This window comes from Setaria italica, chromosome IX, assembly GCF_000263155.2.
Source record: "Setaria italica strain Yugu1 chromosome IX, Setaria_italica_v2.0, whole genome shotgun sequence".
NCBI classification, from domain to species: domain Eukaryota; kingdom Viridiplantae; phylum Streptophyta; class Magnoliopsida; order Poales; family Poaceae; genus Setaria; species Setaria italica.
The window spans coordinates 58223869-58249150 of record NC_028458.1 but is presented as its reverse complement, the minus strand read 5'-3'; the positions used below and the strand labels follow the sequence as shown (position 1 = coordinate 58249150).

Below are 25282 nucleotides of genomic sequence, written 5' to 3'. Positions count from 1 at the left end.
AGGCATATAGGATCCCCAATCTAGAGATGTGTGTGTTGGGTCTAGGCCTTAGCGGCCCGTGTCACTGGTGCAGATTGGCTTAGTAGTCCGGTTCGGTTAAAGTTAGTTAGCTTTTGATTTTTTATGTAATTACTTGACCTAGGTCCTATTCAAGTTTGAATATAAAAATCATTAAAATTTGAGGTTCACTGTAAAGAAAGTAAAATACAATCCAGTTCGCTTAAGGATGATTAAATATTTTAATACACGACTTCAATTAGTAAAATTGGAAGAAGAATTTGATTTCATGATTCACAACAATGCATGAAAACACGTTTTGAAATTATGAAGTTTTGCACGTTATCATACCACAAATATTAGAGAATCTTACCTAAATTGCAATTCATCATTTTATTGAATCTAGGACACATTTCCCCCCTGCAATGCTAACGCTTATGCAATAATGTAGCTAATAATATGGTAACTACTCATTCAAATGTGGCTTATAAGAACATTGACAATCCATTTCCTTATCACATACTCTTTCCGTATCAAAATATTTGTCGTTATTGACTTTTCCTTACAACGTTTGACCATTCGTCTTATTCAAAAATTTGTTGCAAATATACGAGAAGATAAGTCATGCATAAATAAAACAAATGATACTTACATAATTTTTCGAATAAGATGAATGGTCGAATATCGTGATCAAAAGTCAATAGCGATAAATATTTTGATACGGAGGTAGTAATTTTTTTCGACGAAACTTATTAAAAATTTGGAAAAAGGGATTGCTCACATTTTATGATCCACTACCAATTAATCAATCAAAGTAGCCTCTCGAGTCTCGAAAAAAAAGAACAAATAATTGCAGTAGCGCTAGTACTTAAAACGAGCATATTTACACCAGGTAAAAATTATTATTTTTTTTACAGTTTGCAACTTTGCATGTAAACCCTCCGAGCCAAGGAGTCTGGTGTTGGACGGGAAGATCAAAGTCAACCCCAAAACTCCCTGAATTCTCCTAGCCTGTGTTTAAACTTGAGCCCGACCAGCCACGCCAAAATTTTCCGCTTCCTTGGCGGACGCAATAAACCTTCCAGAAACCAGCGAAAAAGCGCCCCCAATCCAGCACACGCACACACCACCGCCGGGGCAGACAGGCAGGCAGATCAGCCGCACCTCCCCGCCGCCCACCTACGACGACCGCCGCGGCCGAATCAAAACCCCTTCCTCCTCCTCCCCGCGCGGAGGCGCCGATCCATTCCGCCGCCCCGCAGGGTTTTGCTCCCCCGATCCGGGCGCCAGATCTCGCGCGGCGGCACGCGGATCTGGGGTTTCTAGAAGCGGCGGTGGGGGCAGCCAGGGGAGGAGGAGATGGCGCTCTCGGGGATGCGGGGGCTCTCGGTCTTCATCAGCGACATACGCAACTGCCACAACAAGGAGCAGGAGCGCCTCCGCGTCGACAAGGAGCTAGGCAACATCCGCACGCGGTTCAAAAATGAGAAGGTCACGCTTGTTCCCCTCCCTTTCCGTAGAGGATTTGGTTCGATGCTTGTTGCTAGCTGCGAACGCATTTGCGTAATTGATGGGTGGGGCGCTCGGGATTTTGCTCGAATTGCCCAGCTGGACAGAATTGAGGAGCTGGGTGGTGCTGAACTGGTGCTTGGTAGTGACTTCGGGACTGGAAGCTCCGCAGTGTCATTTCGAGCCGTCCTAGTTTCAAACTGTTTGATATCTCATAGGATTGTACTTCGTTGAACTATATCTTTTGGTCTGAAGAGGCTGCGTGGGCAATGCTGTCTATTGCCTCTTAATAAGTCTACAATTGCAATAGTCTGTCAGGAGACTGATCATTTCGAATGATTTAGAGGTCGGTTTCAATCATTTCAGCCTTTGCTTCAGTTCGGTTTCAATAGAAACAGTTTCCAACGGTACAATAATCAACTCATACCGCAACTGGTAGTTTGGGATTCTCTTGGAAGTTAGGGTAGTGGATTTTAGTGTTTGCCAGTGCGCCTTTGAGCTACCTCTCCCTCTCCAGGGTCATGCAACTAGCTAATCTTCTGCTTATGCTGGGATGAATATTTCTCTCCCTCAATTAATAGATAATTCTCATTCACATTGCTAAGGTCTCCTGTCTACTCCTTTGACCATCAATTGTTTTAGTTAAACGTTATTAAGAACCTGTTTGTAAAACATCACATTAGCAGCATTTCTGTGTATAACTGTGGTCAAAATTTGACAAGTTATACTGTCTATATCCTGAAGAGAGATATGTGTTGTAACGATGTGATTACGGAGTATGATATTAAAAGTCCAATAGCAATTCTCTAGGACATGATGTAGCAGCATGTGTTTCTGAACAAGACTCGATGATAGACATATGAAATGAGACTGCTGATAGACTTGCCATGTATAGCTGCGCTCATGTGCATGGATCTGCATTAGGGAGTTCTGTAATTAAATAAAATAGCACCGCACTATGCTAAGCAACCTGAATCATGTGGGGATATCAATCCCATCAGCACATGCAAACTGCTCCATATGGAAAGATAGAAAAATCCAATAACTTGTTTTCCTCAATGGCTCAAATGTTATATGGCATAGTAGGCAGTTCCTGTTAAGCTAGTGTAGTATGCCAAAGATAACATCTCCATTCAACATAAAACTTCAATCACCAAGGGCTTTGCTTCCCTGGAAGTTAACATGCTGCTGTAGCCCTCCCCTTAATTTTTTGAAAACTGTACAGCGGGGGGGGGGGGGGGGGGGGGGGCACTGTGAAAAGATATATTATTGACACAACTACACAAGTTTGCAACTGTGCTATAAATCACTGTGATTTCTTATCTTGCAGGGCTTATCACCATATGAGAAGAAAAAGTATGTATGGAAAATGCTTTACATTTATATGCTAGGTTATGATGTTGATTTTGGGCATATGGAAACTGTTTCTTTGATATCAGCACCAAAATACCCCGAGAAGCAGGTAAAACATGCAGTTTTGTTATCCTTAGTTATAGCGTTCTTTCTCAAATGTATACTTAAATTTGCTGTTGTTGTTTCTTAATTGCTATCCTTTGACACATGCTGCAGGTTGGGTATATCGTGACATCTTGCTTACTTAATGAGAACAATGATTTCCTAAGGATGGTAATAAATACAGTGCGGAATGACATAATTGGACGAAATGAGACTTTCCAGTGCTTAGCATTGACAATGGTATGCTATCCTGTCTTGTCCTACTCTAATTTTTCCGCGGGCCTGGTCCTAGCTTCCTTTTCGACCTATCAAACATTCCCTATGTTTTTAAAAGTACTATGTTTAGGACAAGCTAATTAGTTTAAATGTCATATATTTAAAAAGTGGAAGGAGTGAATTTTATTTAGAAATAGCACACACCTCAAGTTATTCGGTACATCAAATTGGTGTGCCTTCCATTAGGGAAAATAAGTAACCCAAGCGTGAAAGAACCCTAAAATTGTAGAACATGCTGTTAAGGCCTTTTTACATTATTTACTGGTTTCATTTCTGTAATTTGGATGCCTTTAATTTATTACCTTTTTGTTATCATTTGATGGCTTCTGTTTCTATGGCTTCAGCTTCATAATTATTTTATGAAATAGCACGTTACACACCTGCTAGCTACCTTATTTGACATTTGTATGCTGGACTTGATAGTTTAATTCTTATCTGATTGTCCCACACAATTAGCACCCTTTTGTGTCCGTTTTATATCTTTTACTGAAATATTTTTTCAGGTGGGTAACATTGGTGGGAAAGAATTTTCTGAGTCACTAGCCCCAGATGTCCAGAAACTTCTTGTAAGTGAATGTTCTATTGCTTATGTTACCGTTTTGTTGTTTTGTGAATTATTGTATTAATGAAACATCCTATGGTTGCCAGATATCAAGTAGCTGCCGTCCTGTTGTCAGAAAGAAGGCTGCTCTATGCCTTTTACGGCTTTATAGGAAGAATCCTGATGTTGTGAATATTGATGGCTGGTAGTAATATTATATAATATAGAAGTGTTACATTATACTCTACTTAATGAAAAAGCTAATTGAATTGTGTATTTCAGGGCTGATCGAATGGCACAACTTCTAGATGAGCGTGACCTAGGTGTGCTAACATCTGTCATGAGCCTTTTTGTTTCACTAGTATCCAACAATGCTGAAGCATATTGGAATTGTCTTCCAAAATGTGTAAGAATATTGGAGAGGTTAGCAAGAAATCAAGATATTCCACAAGAATACACTTACTATGGAATCCCATCCCCTTGGCTTCAGGTACTTGCCTTTTGATGCCATCATCCATTCATCCAGTTTGATTTATCAGTAAAGTTAGGCCAAATCTGTTTTAATTACTGGACATTAGACTGTTACCTGCTATCATGCTTGACCAATAACAACAGCTGAATCTGTGAGCGGACTGGAGATATGTGAAAAGCAACACAAGTAATGAGTCATGCATATAGTTTAATGGTTGCTACAAGTTTGTACATCTGAAGCTAATTAAGCAAGTTGTGATGTAGTGCTAGGTTTTAGAAGTTTACAAGTCTGTAATACATCTTACATATTCTGTGCTGAATAAGAAGTAAGCAGCAGTAAGGATTTACTACTGAAACTAAATAGCTGGAGCTGCTATTGTTAGGACACCTATTTCTTTTTTTTTTGGTCCTCCCATTTAAAGCTGAAGGCTAGTTTTAGGCTGTGCACAGTCATGGCAGAAGCGTAGAACTTTTGAAATTATAGAGATATTTTCTTTACCTTCAACTAAGCATAAAACTTTATTTTCACAGGTTAAGACAATGAGGGCTCTTCAGTACTTCCCTACCATTGAAGATCCCAATGCAAGACGAGCTTTGTTTGAGGTACAACCTTTTCTTTTAACTGCTGTACTCCACCTGTACAAAAATTTGTGAATTATAGTGATATTCTTGCAATTCTTTAGGTTTTACAGCGCATTTTGATGGGCACTGATGTTGTTAAAAACGTTAACAAGAATAATGCCTCACATGCTGTTCTCTTTGAAGCTCTTGCTCTGGTGAGTTTATACTGACTTTATGAACGACTGATTATATTTATTTCTAGCAATTTGGTCTTGAATTTCCTTTTCCGCAGAAGCTAATGCTTCACTTTACTGAGTTAAAATTGATAGCCTAGTGTCTTGCTTGTTTTTTTTAATAAATTATGTTTGCATGTATTATACTTCCTTACAGGTCATGCATCTGGATGCTGAAAAGGAGATGATGTCACAGTGCGTGGCTCTTCTTGGGAAGTTTATTGCAGTCCGGGAACCAAATATTCGGTATCTTGGTCTGGTAATTGCGTTTCTTTTTAACATTTACTTGATTTATGCCTTTTACTGGCATTCTTGCATCCAGATGAAGCTGTGGAAGTGGAAAATTTACCATATTCTAACAGTAATTCATCCATCATTGCAGGAAAACATGACGAGGATGCTGTTAGTAACAGATGTGCAGGATATCATCAAAAGGCACCAGGCTCAGATCATTACATCTTTGAAGGATCCAGATATCAGGTTTGAGTCTCTTCCAGACTATTATTTTCTATACTTCTCAAAGAATTGGATGGAATAATATGAGCATCCTGACTTTTCCCTCCAGGTTATGTCTGAATAATCTAGGGTGGCTTCTAAATAGACTCCACACTTTCAGTTCCAAATACAACAATACCTTTTAGTCCCAGTTAAGTTGAGCTAGGATGTAGATGAAAGTGCACAAGAGTCATATATACATTTATAGTTCTGAATTAATCACATAAATATATTTTATTATTTTTAATTGCAATTGTGGGGACCAATCATTCATTTTTTAGGTGTAGTAAAGTACTCCGTCAATTATCTTGTAAACACTAAGAATAAACAGTGTTAAATCTTTTCACTTGTGAGCCTTTCCGTGGATTCTGTTTCTTATCCAATAAACTATGTATATTCACCTTTGTTGCAACTTCATATTTGTATTATACTTTATTGCAGCATTAGACGGAGGGCTCTTGATTTACTATATGGTATGTGTGATGTTACAAATGCGAAGGAAATTGTTGAGGAGTTGTTGCAGGTAACTAATCTTGTCAGAGTGATCCTGCAGGGGGGAACTTATCCTCGCTGTTCTGTTGTTGTTTCTTTCGTGTGGTTTCTTAGATTGAATGTTTTCTTCTCCTTCACAGTATCTTAACACAGCCGAATTTGCAATGCGTGAAGAGCTGTCTCTGAAGGCAGCTATTCTTGCAGAGAAGTTTGCTCCAGATCTTTCATGGTAATGTTTTGATGACAGAATCAGCCCAGTTTTCCAGTTAGTATGTTGCAAATTGGCATTTATGCCCGATATGTGTGGCAGTTGAAATCACAATGTTACATGTTAGAAGTTAGTACATTTCTGCACCATGCATGCCTCAGTTATCTGATAACCTTAATAAGGAGTGACTATTCAGGAACCAGCACTTGTTTGATGTCTTTTAATGCTCGCAGACTTTCTAAATGTACTGAACTAGGATACAATCTGTAAATTTTGGAAAGAAAAAAAGTCAATTAACTGAATCTCATCATATGAGTAAGAGTTTTGGAGTACAGCTACACATAATTATGTTAGTCTAAATTTATAAAGATGCGTACACAACACAATGAATGCAAAGTAGATATAAAGACAATTTGTGCCTTGAGTCGTCTGAAACATATTCTCAATCTCTATTTTGGAACTGTAGTGGATAAACATGTTTTATTTTACTATCCTTTGTTTGCAAATATAAACCATTTTAGCTTTAGGCACAATAATTAAGGCGCAACATGAAAGGACTTTGGTGTCCTTATTTATTTCCGCATTTTTCCTTCTTTTGCCTTATGTTCAAGAAGCAAAGAGACCAGGAAAGAGGCATTTATTTATTAGAACATGAGCACCGTTCAATCATGGAAAATTAGGGAGAAATGTTTAAAATTCGAAATTTGTAGCTGTAGAATGACTAAAGCTTAGGGAATACTCCCTTTGTCCAAAATAAATGCACTTTTAGCTTTGTCCTAAGTCAAACCATCCGAGCTTTGACCAAATTTGTACAAAAATGTATCAATGTTTATGATACCAAATAAGTATAATTAGATTCAACATAAAATGTATTTTGATAGTATACATATTTGGTGTCATAGATGTTTGATATTCTTCTCTATAAATCTGGTCAAACTTGAGCTTTGGGACAGAGGGAATGAGTAAACTTATTCTGGGACGGAATGAGTGCCTCAGAAGGGTTGTACTTACATTTGCAATTGGGGTAGATTATTTCCTGACAGTGCCATACCAAACTTGCTAATTTTTTTGGGGGTTTTATACTCCAAATTTATTGAAATTAGAAGGTTTTATTGTTGTTGCTGTTGTACTGTAGATTGTACCATACCGAATTTGATGTTTTTGTGTCTGTTTGCGTTCTAGAGGTATTTGCTAGCCAAGAGTAGAAGTATCGTTTGCCATCAAGTTCAGCTTTTTACTGTGCCCATAGTTGTGCACTGGATTTTAACATTTCATGTAGGATAGGGTACAGTTGTACCAAATTGTGTCATTAGTTTGATGTGCATTTTCAGTTGTGCAATATCATCTCCTTGAAGTTTTTGCTATATCTAAATTGTGTTTGTGCAGGTATGTTGATGTTATTCTTCAGCTTATAGATAAAGCAGGAGATTTTGTAAGTGATGATATATGGTATCGAGTGGTGCAATTTGTCACTAACAACGAAGATCTGCAGGTTTGCTTGTATATCTAGTTGCACTAAATCCTCTCCTTTTTGTTTGTTGGAGTCATGGTTCGATTTTTGCAATTTTATCAGCCATATGCTGCAGCAAAGGCGAGAGAATATCTTGATAAGCCTGCTATGCATGAGACTATGGTCAAGGTATTTCTTTCATCAGCTCAAATTGTTGTATTATGAAGACTTTACAGAGCTACTAGATGTTGTTTTTCATTGGAATCTGGTATACGCTCCTTAGTACCATATGCTTACCTTTATTTTGAATAAATATTTTGATTACATGAAATTGCCTTGATTAAACTGGAACATTTGTTCTGTCTTTACTTGTTTACAAAAATGGAATGAAATCTGTCCGGCTTCTTGTACTTCCTATTTGTACCTACAATTTTCTTTATTGCACTACATTATACTTCTTTCACACCAATACAGGTGAGTGCTTACCTTCTTGGAGAGTATGGCCATCTTTTGGCCCGGAGACCTGGTTGTAGCCCTAAGGAACTGTTTGCTATTATAAATGATAAACTTCCGACAGTATCGTAAGTTGTGGAAGCACCTACTTGAATAATTTTTTTGTCATTTTCTGTCCTGTTGTAATATATGTACTATTGATTTTCTTCAGGACAAGTACTGTTGCCATTCTTCTCTCAACCTATGCCAAGATATTGATGCACACTCAACCTCCTGATGTTGGATTGCAGCAACAAATCCTCACAATATTTAAAAAGTAATAAATGATTCCAGTTACAGCTTTAATGATGTGCTATCACATTATGTGTTGTTAAACTTTTGTTCTCTTGCTTACATTATATTCTAGGTATGAGAGCTATATTGATGTTGAAATACAACAGAGAGCAGTTGAATATTTTGAACTAAGCAGAAAAGGCTCTGCTTTGGCAGATGTGTTGGCCGAAATGCCAAAATTCCCGGAACGTGAGGTAACTTACATGGCCAACTATTCTTGCAGTTAGTTAGGGCCTGTAACCTAACACTTTTTTGTTCTATTATTATTGAAATTACGCGCAGCTCTCCTGCGTGTTCCAGAAAAAAAACTTGCACTGCTAACTAGCACCTCTGTAGTCGTATTTTATGCGATACACTTGTATTTTGGTCAATTTATTCCATTGAGAAGGCTTTTTAAATAACTATGGGCTTACTTGTCATATCTAGTCTGCTTTGCTGAAGAAGGCTGAAGATGCTGAAGTTGACACAGCAGAGCAGAGTGCTATAAAGCTACGAAGTCAGCAACAAACTTCCAGTGCTCTTGTTGTAGCTGATCAACCCTCTGCAAATGGATCAACGCCAGCAGCTAATCATCTAACTCTTGTGAAGATGCCAAGCCAAACTGTTACTGATAGTCAGGAGAGCAGTGCAACTTATGAAGAAGCTCCCAACCCTCCCGTCGAAGCTCCCAAAGAAAATGGTCCTGTTGAAGTTAGCGAAGCCACAAACATTACTGAGACCAACCATGAGACTAAAGTTGAACCTCCTTCGACATCCCGTTCAACTTCTCCCGCAGACCTCCTAGCAGATCTTTTGGGTCCTCTTGCGATTGAGGGCCCTCCTGCTGTAGAGCAATATCCTGCCCAAGGATTGGACGCCAATCAAAGTCCAGTAGGTGACTTGGCACTAGCTACCCTTGAGGATCAGTCCAACTCAGTTCAGGTACTAGTTTATTCCTATTTCCTTCATCTGGCTGTATGCTAATTGAGTGCTGTCTCTTCTCTTCTATTTGACGCTCGTGAACTGAATTTAACTTTATACAGCCGATTGTCAATGTTGAGGAGAAGTTTCATATATTGTGCACAAAAGATAGTGGAGTGCTGTATGAGGATCCTCACATTCAGGTTTTCATAAATCAACTGTGTTCCATTACTTCCATATCTGTAATTTTTTATCCTTGCCTACCTTCAACACAATTTTTTCCCTACTGGATGTTTTATTTCTAGATTGGTTTGAAAGCGGAATGGCGTGCCCATCATGGTCGTCTTGTTCTGTTCCTAGGGAACAAAAATACTTCACCTCTTATGTCAGTGCGAGCTCTGATTTTACCTCCTAGTCATTTAAAAATGGAGCTCTCGTCAGTTCCAGATACTATCCCTCCAAGAGCGCAGGTATTATTTGATGCGGTATAATGCTTTTGCACCTTTAATGTTTTCTTCCATGTCTAACTTCAATTCTTTTCTGCTTTCTGTAGGTGCAAGTTCCTCTTGAGGTCGCAAATCTCCGTGCAAGTAGAGATGTTGCTGTTCTTGATTTCTCATATACGTTTGGAACTGCACTGGTGATTCTTCTATGCAACTATATTTTTTTCCTGAGTGTCCCAAAGTTCACATGCTTCCATGTTTGACTCACAAGGTAACAATGCTTTTCTTGTTTTGCTTATGCAGGTGGATGCCAAACTTCGACTCCCTGTTGTCTTGAATAAATTTTTGCAACCTATAACTCTTAGCCCTGAAGAATTTTTCCCCCAGTGGAAGGCACTAACTGTTCATTTGCTGAAGGTTCAAGAAGTGGTAAGGCCTCAATTGTATTGTGGAGGATAAGCCGAGTTAAAAAAGCTGTCTTCTGCATGATCTGGAAAATGGAAGATTCTCATTACAATTATTGTTATGTGAACAAACAGGTAAAAGGTGTGAAACCGCTGCCTCTTCCTGAGATAGCTAATCTTTTCATGAGCCTTCACTTGGCGGTTGCTCCTGGACTTGTACGTATTGTGATATTTGTCTCCCTGATTTGAGCCTTTTTGTTTTTCAAAATATTGAAGTTCTTGTTCTTTTCAGGATAACAACCTGAACAATCTGGTTGCGTGCACTACATTCTTTTCTGAAGCAACACGTGCGATGCTTTGTCTGGTAAGAATGATGGTTGGGTGCCCTTTATATTCTTGGTTTTTGTATCATGGCAATTTTCATTCTGTAAAGAAATGAATCCTGTGATAAATTTTTGCCATATTTATATAATGCAACTAGTTTGTTGCCTAATATTCTTTTTGAGCTATTATGGTATTGATCAATTTTACTAATTGAACTCCAACTGAACTCCAATGCATCCTGCACTCAATATTGGTTATATCAGGTCATATGACATGGTACCATCGAGACAACATTGAGTCGAGCTGACTCATATGGGTCTTAGACCCACTTGTAACTGGCAAGCACAATGTGGTTAGATTTGAAATCAACTCTGTTCGGCATACACGCTGGTTCAGACCAAGAGTTTTCTTTAGGGTTCATTTCCTGGGTAGGGTAAATGTGCTTTCCTTTGTATGTTAGCAGAGCACAGTGGAATGATGGATACAGTAACTGCACATTAGCCGAACACCATCCTTTTGGAAGTGCTGCACCTGAGCCTAATGTCGGATTTATCAGAGCCTAAGTTTTTGCTAAGTCTATCTTTTGTACATGCAATGTTTCATGCATGCATTTTTGTACATAAACTCTTTTTATCCCTTGAGGGAGACTGTTCTTTGGACATGTCATTACATCTTGCCGCTTATGTTTTACTCTTTTCAGATAAGAGTTGAAACAGATCCACAAGACAGGACACAACTCCGGCTAACAGTTGCATCGGGCGACCAATATTTGACATTCGAGTATAAGCTTGCTCCATGATTTCATAAATAATTGCTTCTTGCTAATGGGAATAGAAAAGTTGATTCAAAGATTTATTAAACAGGTTGAAGGAATTCATCAAGGAGCATTTGATCGATATCCCAAGGACTCAGGCAGCCCCACCTCCAGCCCCGGTACAGCCACAATTGCCTGCTGCCGCACCTGCCACATACAATGACCCCGGTGCCATGCTTGCTGGATTGCTATGAGAATGAGAATTAAAAACAAAAACAATAGCGTTTTGATGTACATGACAGTTGTTTAATACGAGGATCTAACATCTCCACAAGCATCTTGCTGCCAACACAACGGGTGGAACAAAGAAAGGGCTGGCGGAGTAGACTTGAGCTGGATTCTTCACCGGGAAAGCGCTAGATTCTTTTGGGCCTGTTGCGAGGCCCCTCCATGGAGCAGTTGCCATATTGTGTAATCTTAATTTGTTGTTTGTCATTACCATCCCATCCCTTTTTGGCCCATTTGTATAACTTGTATTGCCCAGGTCTGGTGGTGAATATCGGTAGTTTTGTGTGTTTATATAAGGTGCTAGGTTTTCCACCAAGCCGATTGTAAAGTTGCCTTTATGCGCATTGCATTACAATTTGTACCAATAAAGGTTGGAATAGGGAAAGGAAATTAATAGGTTTTGTTTTGTTCATGGTGTGTGTGTCGTGTGGCTGCATAGCTACAATCCTTTGGACTATCTGAATGATCGGTTACTACAGTGGGTTTCCATAGTTGTGTTGAGCTTCTGTTGGTACAGTCTTCATCAGATTGAAATTTTGAGCGGCCTCTCTGCATCATCCAATCACCCTACTGTTCCAGGCCCAGTCCCCAGTGCCATCTCTCTTCTAAGCCGGCATCGAGAACCAAGTGGAGGTGTTAAAGCCGGGGGGCCGCTTCTGTGCTTGTATGTGCAGTCTGTAGATCTGTGCGCTTGCTTTTTTGCTGTTCCTGTATGCTCACGTGCAGCTTGTAGGTGTCATAATTCGCGATTGTCACATGCATGTTTTTTATTGTATTATAATTCAGTGATTCGTATCGACGGGAGATGTCGCTGGTTTGGATATCCTGTGATTTTTTTTTTGTTTTTTGATAATGGATATCCTGTGATTGAAGACATGCTGGTGGACAACTTGCCAAGTGGAGGGAACGCGAACACCCTCTGCGCCGCATCGACGCGTAGCCAGCTCGGCTGCCTCAGCTCCACGTCTTGGTGTATACACGTGTAGCACGTGTATGCGTATCTGCTGGTGGATAATTGGGTTTGGTCAACGGCAGGCCGTGTCGACTAATATACTCCCCATCCTAAATTACAATTTCCTATCCTAATTTACAATTACAATTTCCTATCCTAATTTACAATTCGTTATGATTTTTCTACATACGTAACTTTTAACCTGCACCTAGACATATATATCTAGAAAACTCAAAATAAATAGTAATTTGGTACGAAGAGTACCTATTTGCATTGTTCGTCATCGCCGAGTCGGAGCTTCTCTTCCGTGGCCGGTGGCCGAGCTGACGCGTGACGCCAGAGCGGGTGGTTGCAGGCAGACCAGAGGCAGGGGTCTCTGCGATGAAGAAGCACAGGTCCATAGTGTCCCGGACGTCCTACAGGCTACAGGCTCCTGCCCGACAATAGCGGCAACTGCCCAACAATTAGCCATGCCAGTTTGGCGTGTCAGAATGTGTGCCAATCATGCTGCCGCAGATCGGCCCTGTAGCCAGGAGCCCGGGACGGTGTCATGTCGGAAATCAGTCTTCTGCAAAGATACCGTTGCTGGGAGACCTTTTCTGGAAAGTACCGAACTCGCAGGAACCATTGCAGACCGCTGCATGGCAACCTCCCTCCCTTAACGGCTTTCTTTTTTTCCTTTTCCAGTTTCTGTCGTTCCAAAATAACAGCTCAACAGACTACTCATTTTTCTGTTGGCAAAAAGATTCATCTTCGTATTAAGTCGCTCGTTCTAACAGACCATTCATTTTCCACTCTTCAAATCCCAACATATCATATGTGGGGTATATCTGTCAACCTCTATTTTTTTTCCCACGCATCTTATCTTCTTCCTTCCTCCCCACCGCCGTTCCTAATAGCTTGGGGAGTTAGATGGCAAGACTGTTAGAGATGCTCTAAGATCACTAAAGAAAGATGGACGGTCACCTAATAGCCTCTCTAGCTGGTCTCTAGAGAGATGGATCGAACCTTGCCAAGGTTGGCACACACACAAGGCACGATTGCACTCGTTTCCGTTCTTTTTTCTTTAATACACCCTCTATTTTAAATTATAGATTGTTTATCTTGCTTTATTTAAAATTAAACTTATCTAACTTGGAACCTGTACGAGAGGAAAAATTTAGATGATATTTTTCCGTTGTAGAAGTATCATGTTTTAGTTTTATGGACACATGTCATCCAACAAATTGGGTGTTAGTTGAATTGCTTGCTAACAAGTGACAACTCACACAATTGCGTGTCTATAGACCATAATGTCTCTAAATAACATAGAACCGTATAACATACAACTGGCATGTGTGCCGCTGTCCAAGTTAGTTGTGACTGGTACGGTATCTCACAGAAATAACTGCCGAATTGTTACTGTACGCTCGTGTTTTCTCCGTGCACGGCCGTGCTGGTACGGTGGGTGATGTGAACGTATGCTTTGTGCTGGACGAGCTGCCGTTTCGTCGCTAACGATCCAAACGGAGGAGGCGTGCCGTGGTTACGTTACACTCGCCACTATATCCTAATCCGATCCGATCCGAGGAGGCACTTGACATCATCAATGCTACAGTTCGTTCCGGCACGTCGCTTTCGTCGATCGGGAGATGGCCTGTAGCTCTATAGCTTCGCCGTCCGCTCTGCTGCTGTCTGTTCCCCCGGCCAGCCTCACCCGCCTGCGATCCTCTCTCCCCTTCCACAAGGAACACATGCGGCGGACGTGACGCCGCCGGGCGGGGGACACGCTTCGGCTTCTGAGCGGTCACCTGTCGTGTTTTCCTTTGCCGCGGGAGAGGAATGGCAGCATCGTTTTTCTTGTTTCCTGTCCAAAGGAACAAGTACAAGACAAAGAAAAACAAAGGCAGCGCCTCACTTTGCAATCGCCATGCATATCAAAAGAGAGAGAAAAAAAAGAAAAGGACACAAGGAAGAGTTCTGAGCTAGTTTTCGAAAAGCGAAGACGAGCATCTGAGCGGTCAGCAGCGGGTGTGTGCTCGCAGAGTCCTAGTAGTAGTCTACGCGGCGAACAATGGATGGAATCTCCTGGCCGACGGCTTGGCTTTGCAGCCTGGAGTCCATGTTCCAAGTTCCAACGGAGGAGCCAGTCAAAGCAGGCGTGGTGGCGTCTCAGCAGCGTATGGCGAACCACGCGGCTGGTCGCCCACTGCAGTGTCACCTCTCGTCTCGTCTCGTCTCGTCTCTATTAACCGCACCGCACCAACCAAAAATCACTGGATGGACGGCGAGCAGGGGTCAAGAACGAAAACCCCGAGACCGCAGGGGCCGAACCGCAAAAGGTGACGGCCGGGCCCAGCGACTGCTCGTGTGTCACCTCGCGTCTGGCCTCCCCCCGCCCGCGTGCGCGCCCACCGGCCCAACCCCCAAAAGCGGACGCCCACCCGGCCCCACCGCCGCTGCCCTTCACCTGCTCGCTTTTATGCCGAAAGCCCCCTCCCGAGCCCGCCAATTATTCCCTCGCCCCTCCCTTCCCTCCCTCCCTTGGCTTCCATTCCCTTCCCACCCAGCACAAGCAGCAGCAGCAGGGGAGGGGCGAGGAGTAGTCGCACGCGACCCCCACCCCCCGATTAGACCGCCGCGACGACGACGACCTGCTCGACGGCGACCCCGCCGCGCCGCCGCCAAGCCTAAACCCCACCCGATCCATGGACCCGGCGCCCGCCGGGGCCCACAACCTCACCCCACCGGAGGCCGGCTGGCCGCCCGAGCTCCGCCTCCCGCCGCCCCCAGCGGAGCCGCCGCCGCCGCCACCTCAAGCTGCGGGGATGGACGATTCGCAGTTCCTCGGCTCGATCATGGGGCTGCCGCCACCGGAGGCGCCGCCGCGCCAGGAGGCGCCCGCGCCCCTCGGGCCCAAGAGGAGGGGGAGGCCGCCGAAGAACAAGGACGGAGCGGGAGCGGGCGCGGGCTCGGGGGCGGCTCTGGTGCCCGCGCCGCCCAAGCCCGCCAGGAGGAAGGAGGACGAGGAGGAGGTCGTATGCTTCATCTGCTTCGACGGGGGCAACCTCGTCGTCTGCGATCGGAGGTGGGTGCCGTGCCGCGTGGCCTGCGCGGCTTGCCCGCGGAACGCGTCCACAGTTTCTCGGGCCGTGCGAATTGCGCTGTGGGTTTTCCTCCGACACTGACCCGGCTGCTTCTGTTTGTCTCTTGCTGTAGGGGATGCCCTAAGGTCTACCATCCGGCTTGCATCAAGCGCGACGAGGCCTTCTTCCAGTCCCGGAGCAAGTGGAACTGCGGTGAGCTTCATCCATCTCACTGGCACCCTTCTCTTTGCTTAAACAAGCTTGTTATAGTATTTGCTGTCAATTGTCTAAAGTGAATAATTGATGGCAAACATCATAGGCTACCTAAGGGGATAGATACAAGTGACTCGCACTGTTTGATTAATGATTTATAGAGCTGCTAGCTCCTGTGTGTTGCTAGCACCTCATAGAATGCTAGCTAAGTTAGGTCTCCTGTATTGAAGGGGCAATAATCCGCTCCCTCGCAGTCGGTTCGTGAGTATGCATTCCCTCACTTCGAGCGGAGTTCCCATTCAGTACATTCCCTAGATAGAAATGTGAATATTTAACGGGGTAATAAGTGATAACAATGGAGAGATGTCTGAAAGGAAAGTAGAATACGTAATGTGCGGTGGAGAACTGCCACGTGTCATGCTAAGGGCAATAAATAATCTTGATCGCCACACCCTTCTCACGCTTCATTGAACTCACGTGTGTATAGTTCCGTAATGATTCTCAGTTAGTTTGGCTTAGTTAGTACTAATAGAAGATGAAAGAGTATGTACTTTCATGAAAATGTTCAATCTTGAATTCAAAGTTTGCATCAGGTTGGCACTTATGCATCATGAACGTGTGTATAGTTCCGTAATGATTCTCACTTGAAGTAAACCCACGTGTTTCTTGACACTTTTTGTATCAGGTTGGCACATATGCAGCAGCTGTGAAAAGGCAGTGCACTATATGTGCTACACTTGTACATACTCCCTCTGCAAAGTTTGCATCAAGCAAGGTAAATTCTTCAGTGTCAGGGGGACCAAGGGCTTCTGCGACACGTGTTTTGGGACTATACTTTTGATAGAATCCAAAGATGAAAGCGCTACAAAGGTAAACCTCTCATTAATCTAAAAAACACTCCATTCATTTGACAAAGTCTCACAAATATGTTTCATTTCAACTTGGTAGTGTTATTTACATGCAAATTTTTTTAGCAAACCTAGTCATTCATTCACCACTGTTCTTTGAGAGTTAAATATTTCACACTTATTCTATATCTTCCTCTATGTCCTGCTTAGCACCACAATCTCATAAGATCCATGTGTGAAGAAACTAAATGTTTCACTTATTATTTGGTGCACTGTCCTACACGCTCAAGTGGCCTCTCTTTGCTATGTGTTGTGTCTTGCAGGTTGATTTTGATGACATACTCAGTTGGGAGTACCTTTTTAAGCTATATTGGCTAGATCTGAAAGGGAAGCTTTCATTGACATTGGAAGAACTTACTAGTGCCAAGAACAGATGGAATGTTCCTATCACTCCTGCTAGGAAAGAAAAAGATGAGTCATCTGATGACCTATACGACGTTAATAATGATGATGATGCTGGTTCTGACTGCTCCTCAAGAAAACGAAGGCGAGCTAATTCTTCAAGGAAAAAGGTTCGAAAACGGCGGAAGGTAGATTCAGATTGTAGCATTGCTGCAAAACAGGTCGTGCTTCCAATTGGATATGCTGGGAGCCTACCCACTGAAGTACCAAATGAAAGGGCGCCCTTGCCAGTAGCCACAAAAGTACCAAATGAACAGGTGCCCTTGCCAGTAGACTCGAAAGTACCAAATGAACAGGTGCAATTGCCGGTAGACATGGAAGTAGAAAAAGAACAGGCGCCCTTGCCACTAGACACAAAATGGGCGTCACCTGAGTTGTTGGAGTTCGTAGGACACATGAGAGATGGTGATCAATCTTTTATTTCTCAATTTGATGTTCAGACCCTTCTGCTGGAATATATTAAGAAGAATAACCTTCGTGATCCTAAGAGGAAAAGCCAAATTGTTTGTGACACAAGACTTCACCGCTTGTTCAGGAAATCACGTGTTGCTCACTTTGAGATGTTAAAGCTTTTGGAAATGCATTTTCTCATAAACGAGACTCCAAAAGTAAGTGATAAAAGTGAAGTGACCATCAATCTAAATTCGGCTCAAGTAGATACCAATGGATACAGTGACATGGCAGCAAAATTGTCTCCTGATAAGAGGAGAAGGATGCATAGAAAGGTGGATAGAGAAGCACAAGTTAATCTTGAGGCTTATGCAGCTATTGATATGCATAATATAAATTTAATTTACATGCGGCGCAGCCTGATGGAGGACTTAATTGATGATGCCACATTCTCAGACAAAATTTGTGGTGCTTTTGTGAGGATAAAAATTTCTGGTGTTGGTCAGAAACAAGATATATATCGTCTAGTAAAAGTTGTTGGTAAGATATTTACTTCTTTAAATTCATTCTTAAAGTTCTCTTCTAACCGTGAGCTAACTATCTTTCATTTTATTTTTATTTTGCAGGGACACACAAGGTTCCAGAAAAGTACTGCATTGGGAAGAAGATGACGAATTTTGCCCTTGAGATATTAAATTTAGACAAAAAGGAGATTATCAAGATGGATACAATATCTAACCAGGATTTTACAGAGGTAAATGCTTTTTCTTGGTGTCCTGTTTCTTGTCTAGCTCCCACAGCTAGCATTTCTTAAAAGTCCGTCCTGACTTGCTGTCTATTGTGTATCATTGAATACTTGGTGTTTATATTTGTGCATATTCGTTTGTTTCTGAGTTTATAGAATGATAAGCTAAGGGGCATAATCAAATGCCAAGATTTTCTGGCGTATGGGAGTTTTCCTCCCCCAGTATTTGACTAAAGGTTTTACATGCACTTTATTCTTTCTTAGAAGTAATATTCTGAAATCTTCTCATGGATTTCCTTGTGACCTAGTTCTTGTTCAATGGATTACTAGTTTTCATCGTAGCTGAACTATGTTTGGTTTCATTTTCACCTCCTTTTGACATCTACATTTACTTCTGTAGGAGGAGTGCAAACGCTTAAGGCAGAGCATGAAGTGTGGTCTAATTAGCAGACTAAAAGTGGTATGCTACTCGAGAGTGGACATTCATGATCTAATTTATTTCTAGCCCCTCAGATATGTGTAAGTATGATTTGTGTTTGTTTTGTATTATTAATGCAGGGGGATATTCAAGAGAAAGCCAAGATCTTGCAGTCTGTAAGAGTGAATGATGTAAGGACTACTCAGCTGCAAGAAATTATAGATACAATGATCTTGTTTTGTTATAAAATCTCAGATTTAACTCACTGCTATTTATAACTCTTACAGTGGTTTGAAAACGAAAAGGAGAGGCTGGGGCATCTTCGTGACCGTGCAAGTGAAACAGGGCGCAGAAAAGAATATCCTCTTGACCATCTTACTATGACGTGATATGCTTTTATTACTTAATGTTTCTGGTCCTCATCTTTTTTATAGCTGAACTATCTTTTCTGGATCTATTTTTCGCTTCTTCCAAAATAGATTTTTGCTTCAATGATAATTTATTATGCAATTTGCAGCTCCCTTTTTCTTGCCATAATCTTCCTGTAGGTCTGTTCATGCTAGAGACATGCTTCTAATAACTGGTGATCCTTTGGTCTGGACTTATGAATATTCATGATACTTTTTCAAAAAAAATATTCATGATAATCAAAGACAGCTTTATTTTTCTTATAGTACTTCGGCACTGAACTAACCTTTTACCACCTGCTGGGTAATTCTGTGATCCTTGACTTTATCATACACTTAGAGAATGTGTAGAAAAGCTGCAGCTTCTCAACAATTCTGAGGAAAGAACTCGCAGGATAAATGAGGTTCTGGAAGTGCATGTTGAGTCCCATATGGATCCTGATTATGAATCTGCCGAAGAAATGGATGACAAAAAAGCTGGTATTTATCTTCGCAAAATGTTAATGCTTTATGTTCAGTAATAAATATTAGAATGTAACTAGGTGTTTTGCATCATTTCACCCTCTAGTATAAGTTTTTATATTGTAAATTTCTTGCATAGATGTAATGCAACCTTTTCTGAATACTATGGCAACATTTCAATTGACCTGACAAAAGATTTGAATTGATGTTGCAAGTAGCATCAACTCTAATCACACTCCTTAATTTAAGTTTTAATTAATTTTAGTGTTTGAGTATTGTTTGTTTATTACGTGCAGTTGGAAGGTCTGTAAATCGGACAAGATCAGATACGTCCATATCACGAAGAAAATCAAAATATCCAAACACTATGCAAAACCATCCACAAAAAGTTTCTGATTCTAGCCACCATCCAAAAAAATTGTACTCGCAAAGTACAATACATGGATCTGGAGCTGGAAGAAAGTTTGAGAACAACACTATAGCAAACAGCTCTATGTATGAAGCTGGATCACTTTCGTCGTCTGGAGTAACAATGTCAAGTGACACGGAGCCAGAGAAAGTCTGGCACTACAAGGATCCTGCTGGGATTGTTCAGGGCCCATTCACTCTTTTGCAGCTATCAAAGTGGACAAGTTACTTCCCACGTGATCTGAGAGTTTGGCTAACATTTGAGAGTGAAGAGAGATCATTGCTGTTGACTGAAGTGCTTTCAAAACAGCAGAAAGATTTTAATCAAGCTGCATCACTTACAAGTAGCAAGGTAACATTGGCTGGCACTAGACATACAATGAACAGCCCAAGTGTGGATCAGACCAATGCTCTATCCCCTGTTGGTTATAGTGTGGCTGGTTCTTCTGGAATAACTGTTCAGTCTAATAAGTATTATGCTCCAGAAAGAGAGTGTGTGTACTCTCCAGATGATAGCTTGTCACTGTCAACTAGTTCGGTTCCACCCAAGGATGTTCGTACTGTGAATAGCCAAGCACAGTGCCAGACAAAACATTCAGTTTTTATTCAATCTCCTGGGAATTCATATGGGCAAACAGACTTGCACCATAATGGAATACATGGAGGATGCTCTGGTGAATCGAACCACCGTCACAGCAGCGCAGCCCTATGGAGTCCAACCACAGCCCACATGAGTGGTAGTGGACGTGGTAATACGGAATCTCATCAGAATCAACATGTTTCATGGTCGCAATGTCAACATGATTCTAAAGGTAGTTCACAATGTGGATCTGTTAAAGATCTGAATTCAAGGCGGGATCTATCAAAAAATCTACCTACTCAACGAGTCGGGAAAGATGTCTCCAGTCCTGTGTTTGCTTGGAGTCCGTCCGAGTCCAGGACCGCTTCAAGTCAGCATGAAGGCTCTTGCTTAAGTTCAACAACCAATCCAAACTTTGTTGACGAACTTCATTCTTCTATTGCTTCTGCAAAGTCTATGAGCTGTGCTCCAGCAACTCCTATTGAAGACAGAGGTTCTAGTTCGCCATCTGGCATGCTGAGTCACTCAGAAAGTGTTCCAATCTGCAGTCCACATTCAGCCCCTTTGGCGTCTGCTTCCGATATTTGCAAGATGGATGAGATCATGAATCAGCAAAGAACACTTGAAGCAGATACATCCAATGCTTCAGTTAATCAGTCTCCCCAATCGAAGATTTTCCATGTGTCCTCTCCTGATAACCAAGATATTGACCGTGAGGTTCCTAGTCCAGCTCCAAGATCTGAGAATAAGGAGCTTGCGGTTGACAACTCAGGGTTAACACCAGCATCACCTGAAAATGTTACTAGTACTAATTCACCTGGTTCAAATACAGGCAAGATGGAGAAGATTGTGAGTCGGAAAAAGGTACCTGAGGCGGTTGCATCAAATTCTTCAGATAACCATTCTCCTCAATCAAAGGTTTCCCCTTCATCTTCTCCTAATAACAAAGATCTGGAATGTGAATGTCCCAGTTCATCCCCAAGGTCTGAGAATAAGGTTCCTGCTACGGACAATTCAGTTTTAACATCAGCAGCTCCCGAAAATCTAACGACAATTTCCGAACCTGCTTCCGGTACATGCAAAATGGAGGGTTTTGTGAATCAGCAAAAAACACTTGAGGTGGATGCATCAAATAATAACAAAGATCTGGAATGTGAATGTCCCAGTTCATCCCCAAGGTCTGAGAACAAGGTTCCTGCTATGGACATCTCACTTTTAACATCAGCAGCTCCCGAAAATCTAACAGCAACTTCTGAACCTGCTTCCGGTACGTGCAAAATGGAGGGTTTTGCGGATCAGCAAAAAACACTTGAGGTGGATGCATCAAATAATAACAAAGATCTGGAATGTGAATGTCCCAGTTCATCCCCAAGGTCTGAGAACAAGGTTCCTGCTATGGATAATTCACCTTTAACATCAGCAGCTTCTGAAAATGTAATGGCAACTTCTGCACCTGCTTCCGGTACATGCAAAATGGAGGGCTTTATGAATCAGCAAAAAACAGTTGACACGGATGTATCAAATAATAACAAAGATCTGGAATGTGAATGTCCCAGTTCATCCCCAAGGTCTGAGAATAAGGTTCCTGCTTTGGACAATTCACTTTTAACATCAGCAGCTCCTGAAAATCTATCGGCAACTTCTGTTCCTGCCTCCGGTACATGCAAAATGGAGGACTTTGTGAATCAGCAGAAAACACTTGACGCGGATGCATCAAATGCTCCACTGTATCAGCCTCCTCATTCTCACATTTTCCCTGTAACTAGTCCTGATTATCAAGATATTGGACGTGAATCTCCTAGTTTTACTCCAAGATCCGACAGTAAGGAACCTCTTGTGGACAACTCAATGTTAACATCAACAGCACCTGAAAACCTAACGACAGCTTCTGCATCTGCTTCCGATACATGCGAAATGGAGTTTGTGAATCAGCAAAAAACACTTGAAACGGATGCATCAAATGCTCCACTTAATCAGCCTCCTCACACTCACATTTTCCCTGTGTCTTCTCCTGATGATAAAGATATTGAGTGTGAATCTCCTCGTCCAAATCCAATATCTGGCAGTAAGGACCCTCTTGTGGACAAGTCAGTGTTAACATCAGCAGGGCCTGAAAATCTACCAACAACTTCTGCGCCTGCTTCCGGTACATGCAAGGTGGAGGAGATCTTGAATAAGGAAAGAACACCTGAAGCAGATGCATCGAATGTTTCACCTAATCAGCCTCCTCACTCTAGCTTTTCATGTCCTGATAACCAAGATATGGAGTGTGAATATCCTCGTCCAACTCCAAGATATGAGAGCGAGCAGCCTGTCATGGATAACTCAGGGTTAACATCAATTGTGCCTGAAAATTTAACTTCTGCATCTACTCCCGATATATGCAAGATGGAGGATATTTTGAATGAGAAAAGAACACTTGAAGCAAACCCGTCAAATGGTTCAGTTATTCAGTCTCCTCAATCCAAGGTTTTCCCTGTATCTTCTCCTAGTACAAATCCTAAACCTGAGATTAAGGAACCTGTTGTGGTCAGCTATGTGTTAACATCAGCAGCGTCTGATAATTTAACTGAGCAACATATGGACCCACCAGATGCATTTGTATCACTCAAGTCTGATCCACCAACTGGGGTTCCTAGACCTGAGCTTGATGAACCTGTTGTTGTCAGCTCTGTGTTAACATTAGCAGCACCTGAAAATTTAACTAAGCAACATGTGGACTCACCAGATGCTTTTGTATCACACAAGTCTGGTCCATCAACTGGGGGATTAGGTGCGATGGAGTCAGATTTTAAATGTGAAGAAACTATTCAAAAAGAACTATACTGTCAAAGTGAATCTACTGTTGTTACAAGAGGAAACATGTTAATTGATCTTTCATATGGTGCTGAGTCGATAGATGTGTCGGATGTCCTGGAATCTTTAATGGAAGAACAAAGGTGTGGGACTTCGTACATGCAAGGAACAACTGATTTGGAGGACTTCCTAGCCACTTCTGTCGAGGAAGAACCACAATGCTCTAGCCCTATTGCACTATCTCCTTGGGGTGAACCTAGTTACTACCAAGGTGATGCTGTTGATTCTGCACTATGGGGTGCCCAAGATGATCCAATCAACAATATGTGGTCATTGCTTTCACCAAGACCTACACTCCAGCCTTCATCTGGTTAGTCAGAATGTCAATGCTTAGCATGTCCTGAACTCTCCATTAATTCTGTAGTTGAATCATCTGTTTTCTCTCCACCAGGTATTGGAACTGAGGGGAAGGTAGCTTTTGGTATCAATGAGGTAGTTCTAGCCCATGGTAATAATAATGAAATTGTTCGAGGAGGATTAGTGCCAGGGGAGGACAATGTGAACCAGGTGAACTTGGGTGCACCCACAGATTGGGTATTGCCCGAGCAGGTAATTGTGTTGCAATACATGAATGGCATTTTCTTCCTATATGACTTTTCATATGACATTGTGATTTTCCTTACTTCAGATCCCATCAATACCAAATGATATGTCAATGTCGTCAGTAGATGAGAGTACCGGAGTTGTAGGTTGGCAGCCATCAGCCAATCAGAACTTAAATGAGGGTACTACATGGAGCACTAGCCAGAATCTCAACATGTCCAGTAATGAAAAAGCAGGGCCCTCAAGTAAAAAGACATGGGAAGCACCAAGGAAGCAGGAATCCACCGATTCCAGTATTTCTAGTTCAGGAGAGGTCATTGGAAACACCCGAAAGGGCTTGAACCCACCTTCTGGTAATGCTAATCGGGGCATCCAGCGGAATCATCACCGTGGCAGGTACTCTCAGATCAGTGAGTCTTGGCTTCTTAGTTCAAATCACTCTAGGAGTAGGTCTGATAGATTTGGCAGTGGTGGGTCATCAAGATCGACTTCAAAAGGGCACACTAGGGGCTAATGTAAATTTGACGAGGGAGGAAGGGTGCATCTTGTAGCTACCTGCATCCTTGATCTCTGCAGCAGAAATAGGTTTTAAAATTCTTTGTCATATCTTTCCACTTTGTATAGGCTAATTACAATGTAGTCAACAGAGCGTAAATGACCATCTCTGCTCCACTCAACTGTAGCAAGGAGTATATGTTTAGCATAGAGGTATGACCGAATGTGCTTGCCCCAACAAGTAGATTCAGCTTTTGGGCAGGGTCTGTATCATCTTGACACTGTTCGATGGAACAGCAATTGTACCACCACGATCTCTTCACGTACTGATACGCCCGATGTGTTGGAAACAGTGATGTCTGATTGATTGGTTTAGCTTCTGATCTTTCTGTGTTACTGGATGATTTAACTTGCTGATGAAGAACACATTGTTCAATATTCTTGGTTTAGACAACTTCCTAGTAGAGATCGATACCGGTGAAAATATGTAGGATCTGTGATACTTAGTGTGTAATTGTACATCGAACTTGGTGGAAGATGGTTTGTTTCTTTCGTAATTTATTTTGGCGATAGTTGAAGATGGTTTGCTGAAAGGAGACTGTATGTACCAGATAGGCTGATGATGACGAAAATTGTACTGAGAAATTTACTTGGAATCGGCTGCTCCCTAATCTTAATAACTATGGTGTGTCGTAGACTTGTACCGTGTATTGGGTGTGGCCTAATAAGTGATACTTTGTTCGTCATGTATGATCCTTTTGTGGCATTCGGTGCTGTTTTCCAACCGATTATCACGTCATCAATGTGAGAAATGACGTTAGGCCTGGCATCTCGTCTCTGCTCGGTTTCGG

General features: G+C 41.9%; 2 protein-coding genes across 2 annotated transcripts; both read left to right on the top strand.

Moving 5' to 3' along the window:
• Window positions 1–1057: 1057 nt before the first annotated feature.
• LOC101780687 (AP-2 complex subunit alpha-2) lies at window positions 1058–11999 on the top strand. Its single transcript, XM_004985959.4, has 26 exons — window positions 1058–1488; window positions 2837–2968; window positions 3076–3201; window positions 3741–3803; window positions 3886–3983; window positions 4061–4268; window positions 4781–4852; window positions 4933–5025; window positions 5201–5302; window positions 5426–5523; window positions 5980–6061; window positions 6171–6259; window positions 7625–7730; window positions 7812–7877; window positions 8163–8269; window positions 8353–8457; window positions 8548–8668; window positions 8901–9395; window positions 9497–9577; window positions 9680–9844; window positions 9928–10014; window positions 10121–10246; window positions 10357–10437; window positions 10514–10585; window positions 11246–11325; window positions 11409–11999. The coding sequence occupies exons 1-26, from the start codon at window positions 1357–1359 to the stop codon at window positions 11551–11553; spliced, it is 3132 nt and encodes a 1043-aa protein (XP_004986016.1). The 5' UTR covers window positions 1058–1356; the 3' UTR covers window positions 11554–11999.
• A 3057-nt stretch (window positions 12000–15056) lies between these two features.
• On the top strand, window positions 15057–24869 carry LOC101780286. Its single transcript, XM_012842687.2, has 12 exons — window positions 15057–15606; window positions 15738–15817; window positions 16503–16687; window positions 16989–18057; window positions 18144–18271; window positions 18663–18722; window positions 18821–18871; window positions 18968–19038; window positions 19422–19567; window positions 19846–23703; window positions 23785–23942; window positions 24022–24869. The coding sequence occupies exons 1-12, from the start codon at window positions 15227–15229 to the stop codon at window positions 24448–24450; spliced, it is 6615 nt and encodes a 2204-aa protein (XP_012698141.1). The 5' UTR covers window positions 15057–15226; the 3' UTR covers window positions 24451–24869.
• The last annotated feature ends 413 nt before the right edge of the window (window positions 24870–25282 follow it).

Coding starts and splice junctions, on each gene's coding strand:
- LOC101780687 (XM_004985959.4), top strand. CDS start 1,357: ATGGCGCTCTCGGGGATGCGGGGGCTCTCGGTCTTCATCAGCGACATA. Junction 7,878..8,162: donor TGCATGAGACTATGGTCAAG/GTATTTCTTTCA, acceptor ACACCAATACAG/GTGAGTGCTTACCTTCTTGG. Junction 8,669..8,900: donor CAAAATTCCCGGAACGTGAG/GTAACTTACATG, acceptor TGTCATATCTAG/TCTGCTTTGCTGAAGAAGGC.
- LOC101780286 (XM_012842687.2), top strand. CDS start 15,227: ATGGACCCGGCGCCCGCCGGGGCCCACAACCTCACCCCACCGGAGGCC. Junction 15,607..15,737: donor CTCGTCGTCTGCGATCGGAG/GTGGGTGCCGTG, acceptor CTCTTGCTGTAG/GGGATGCCCTAAGGTCTACC. Junction 18,723..18,820: donor TAATTAGCAGACTAAAAGTG/GTATGCTACTCG, acceptor TTATTAATGCAG/GGGGATATTCAAGAGAAAGC.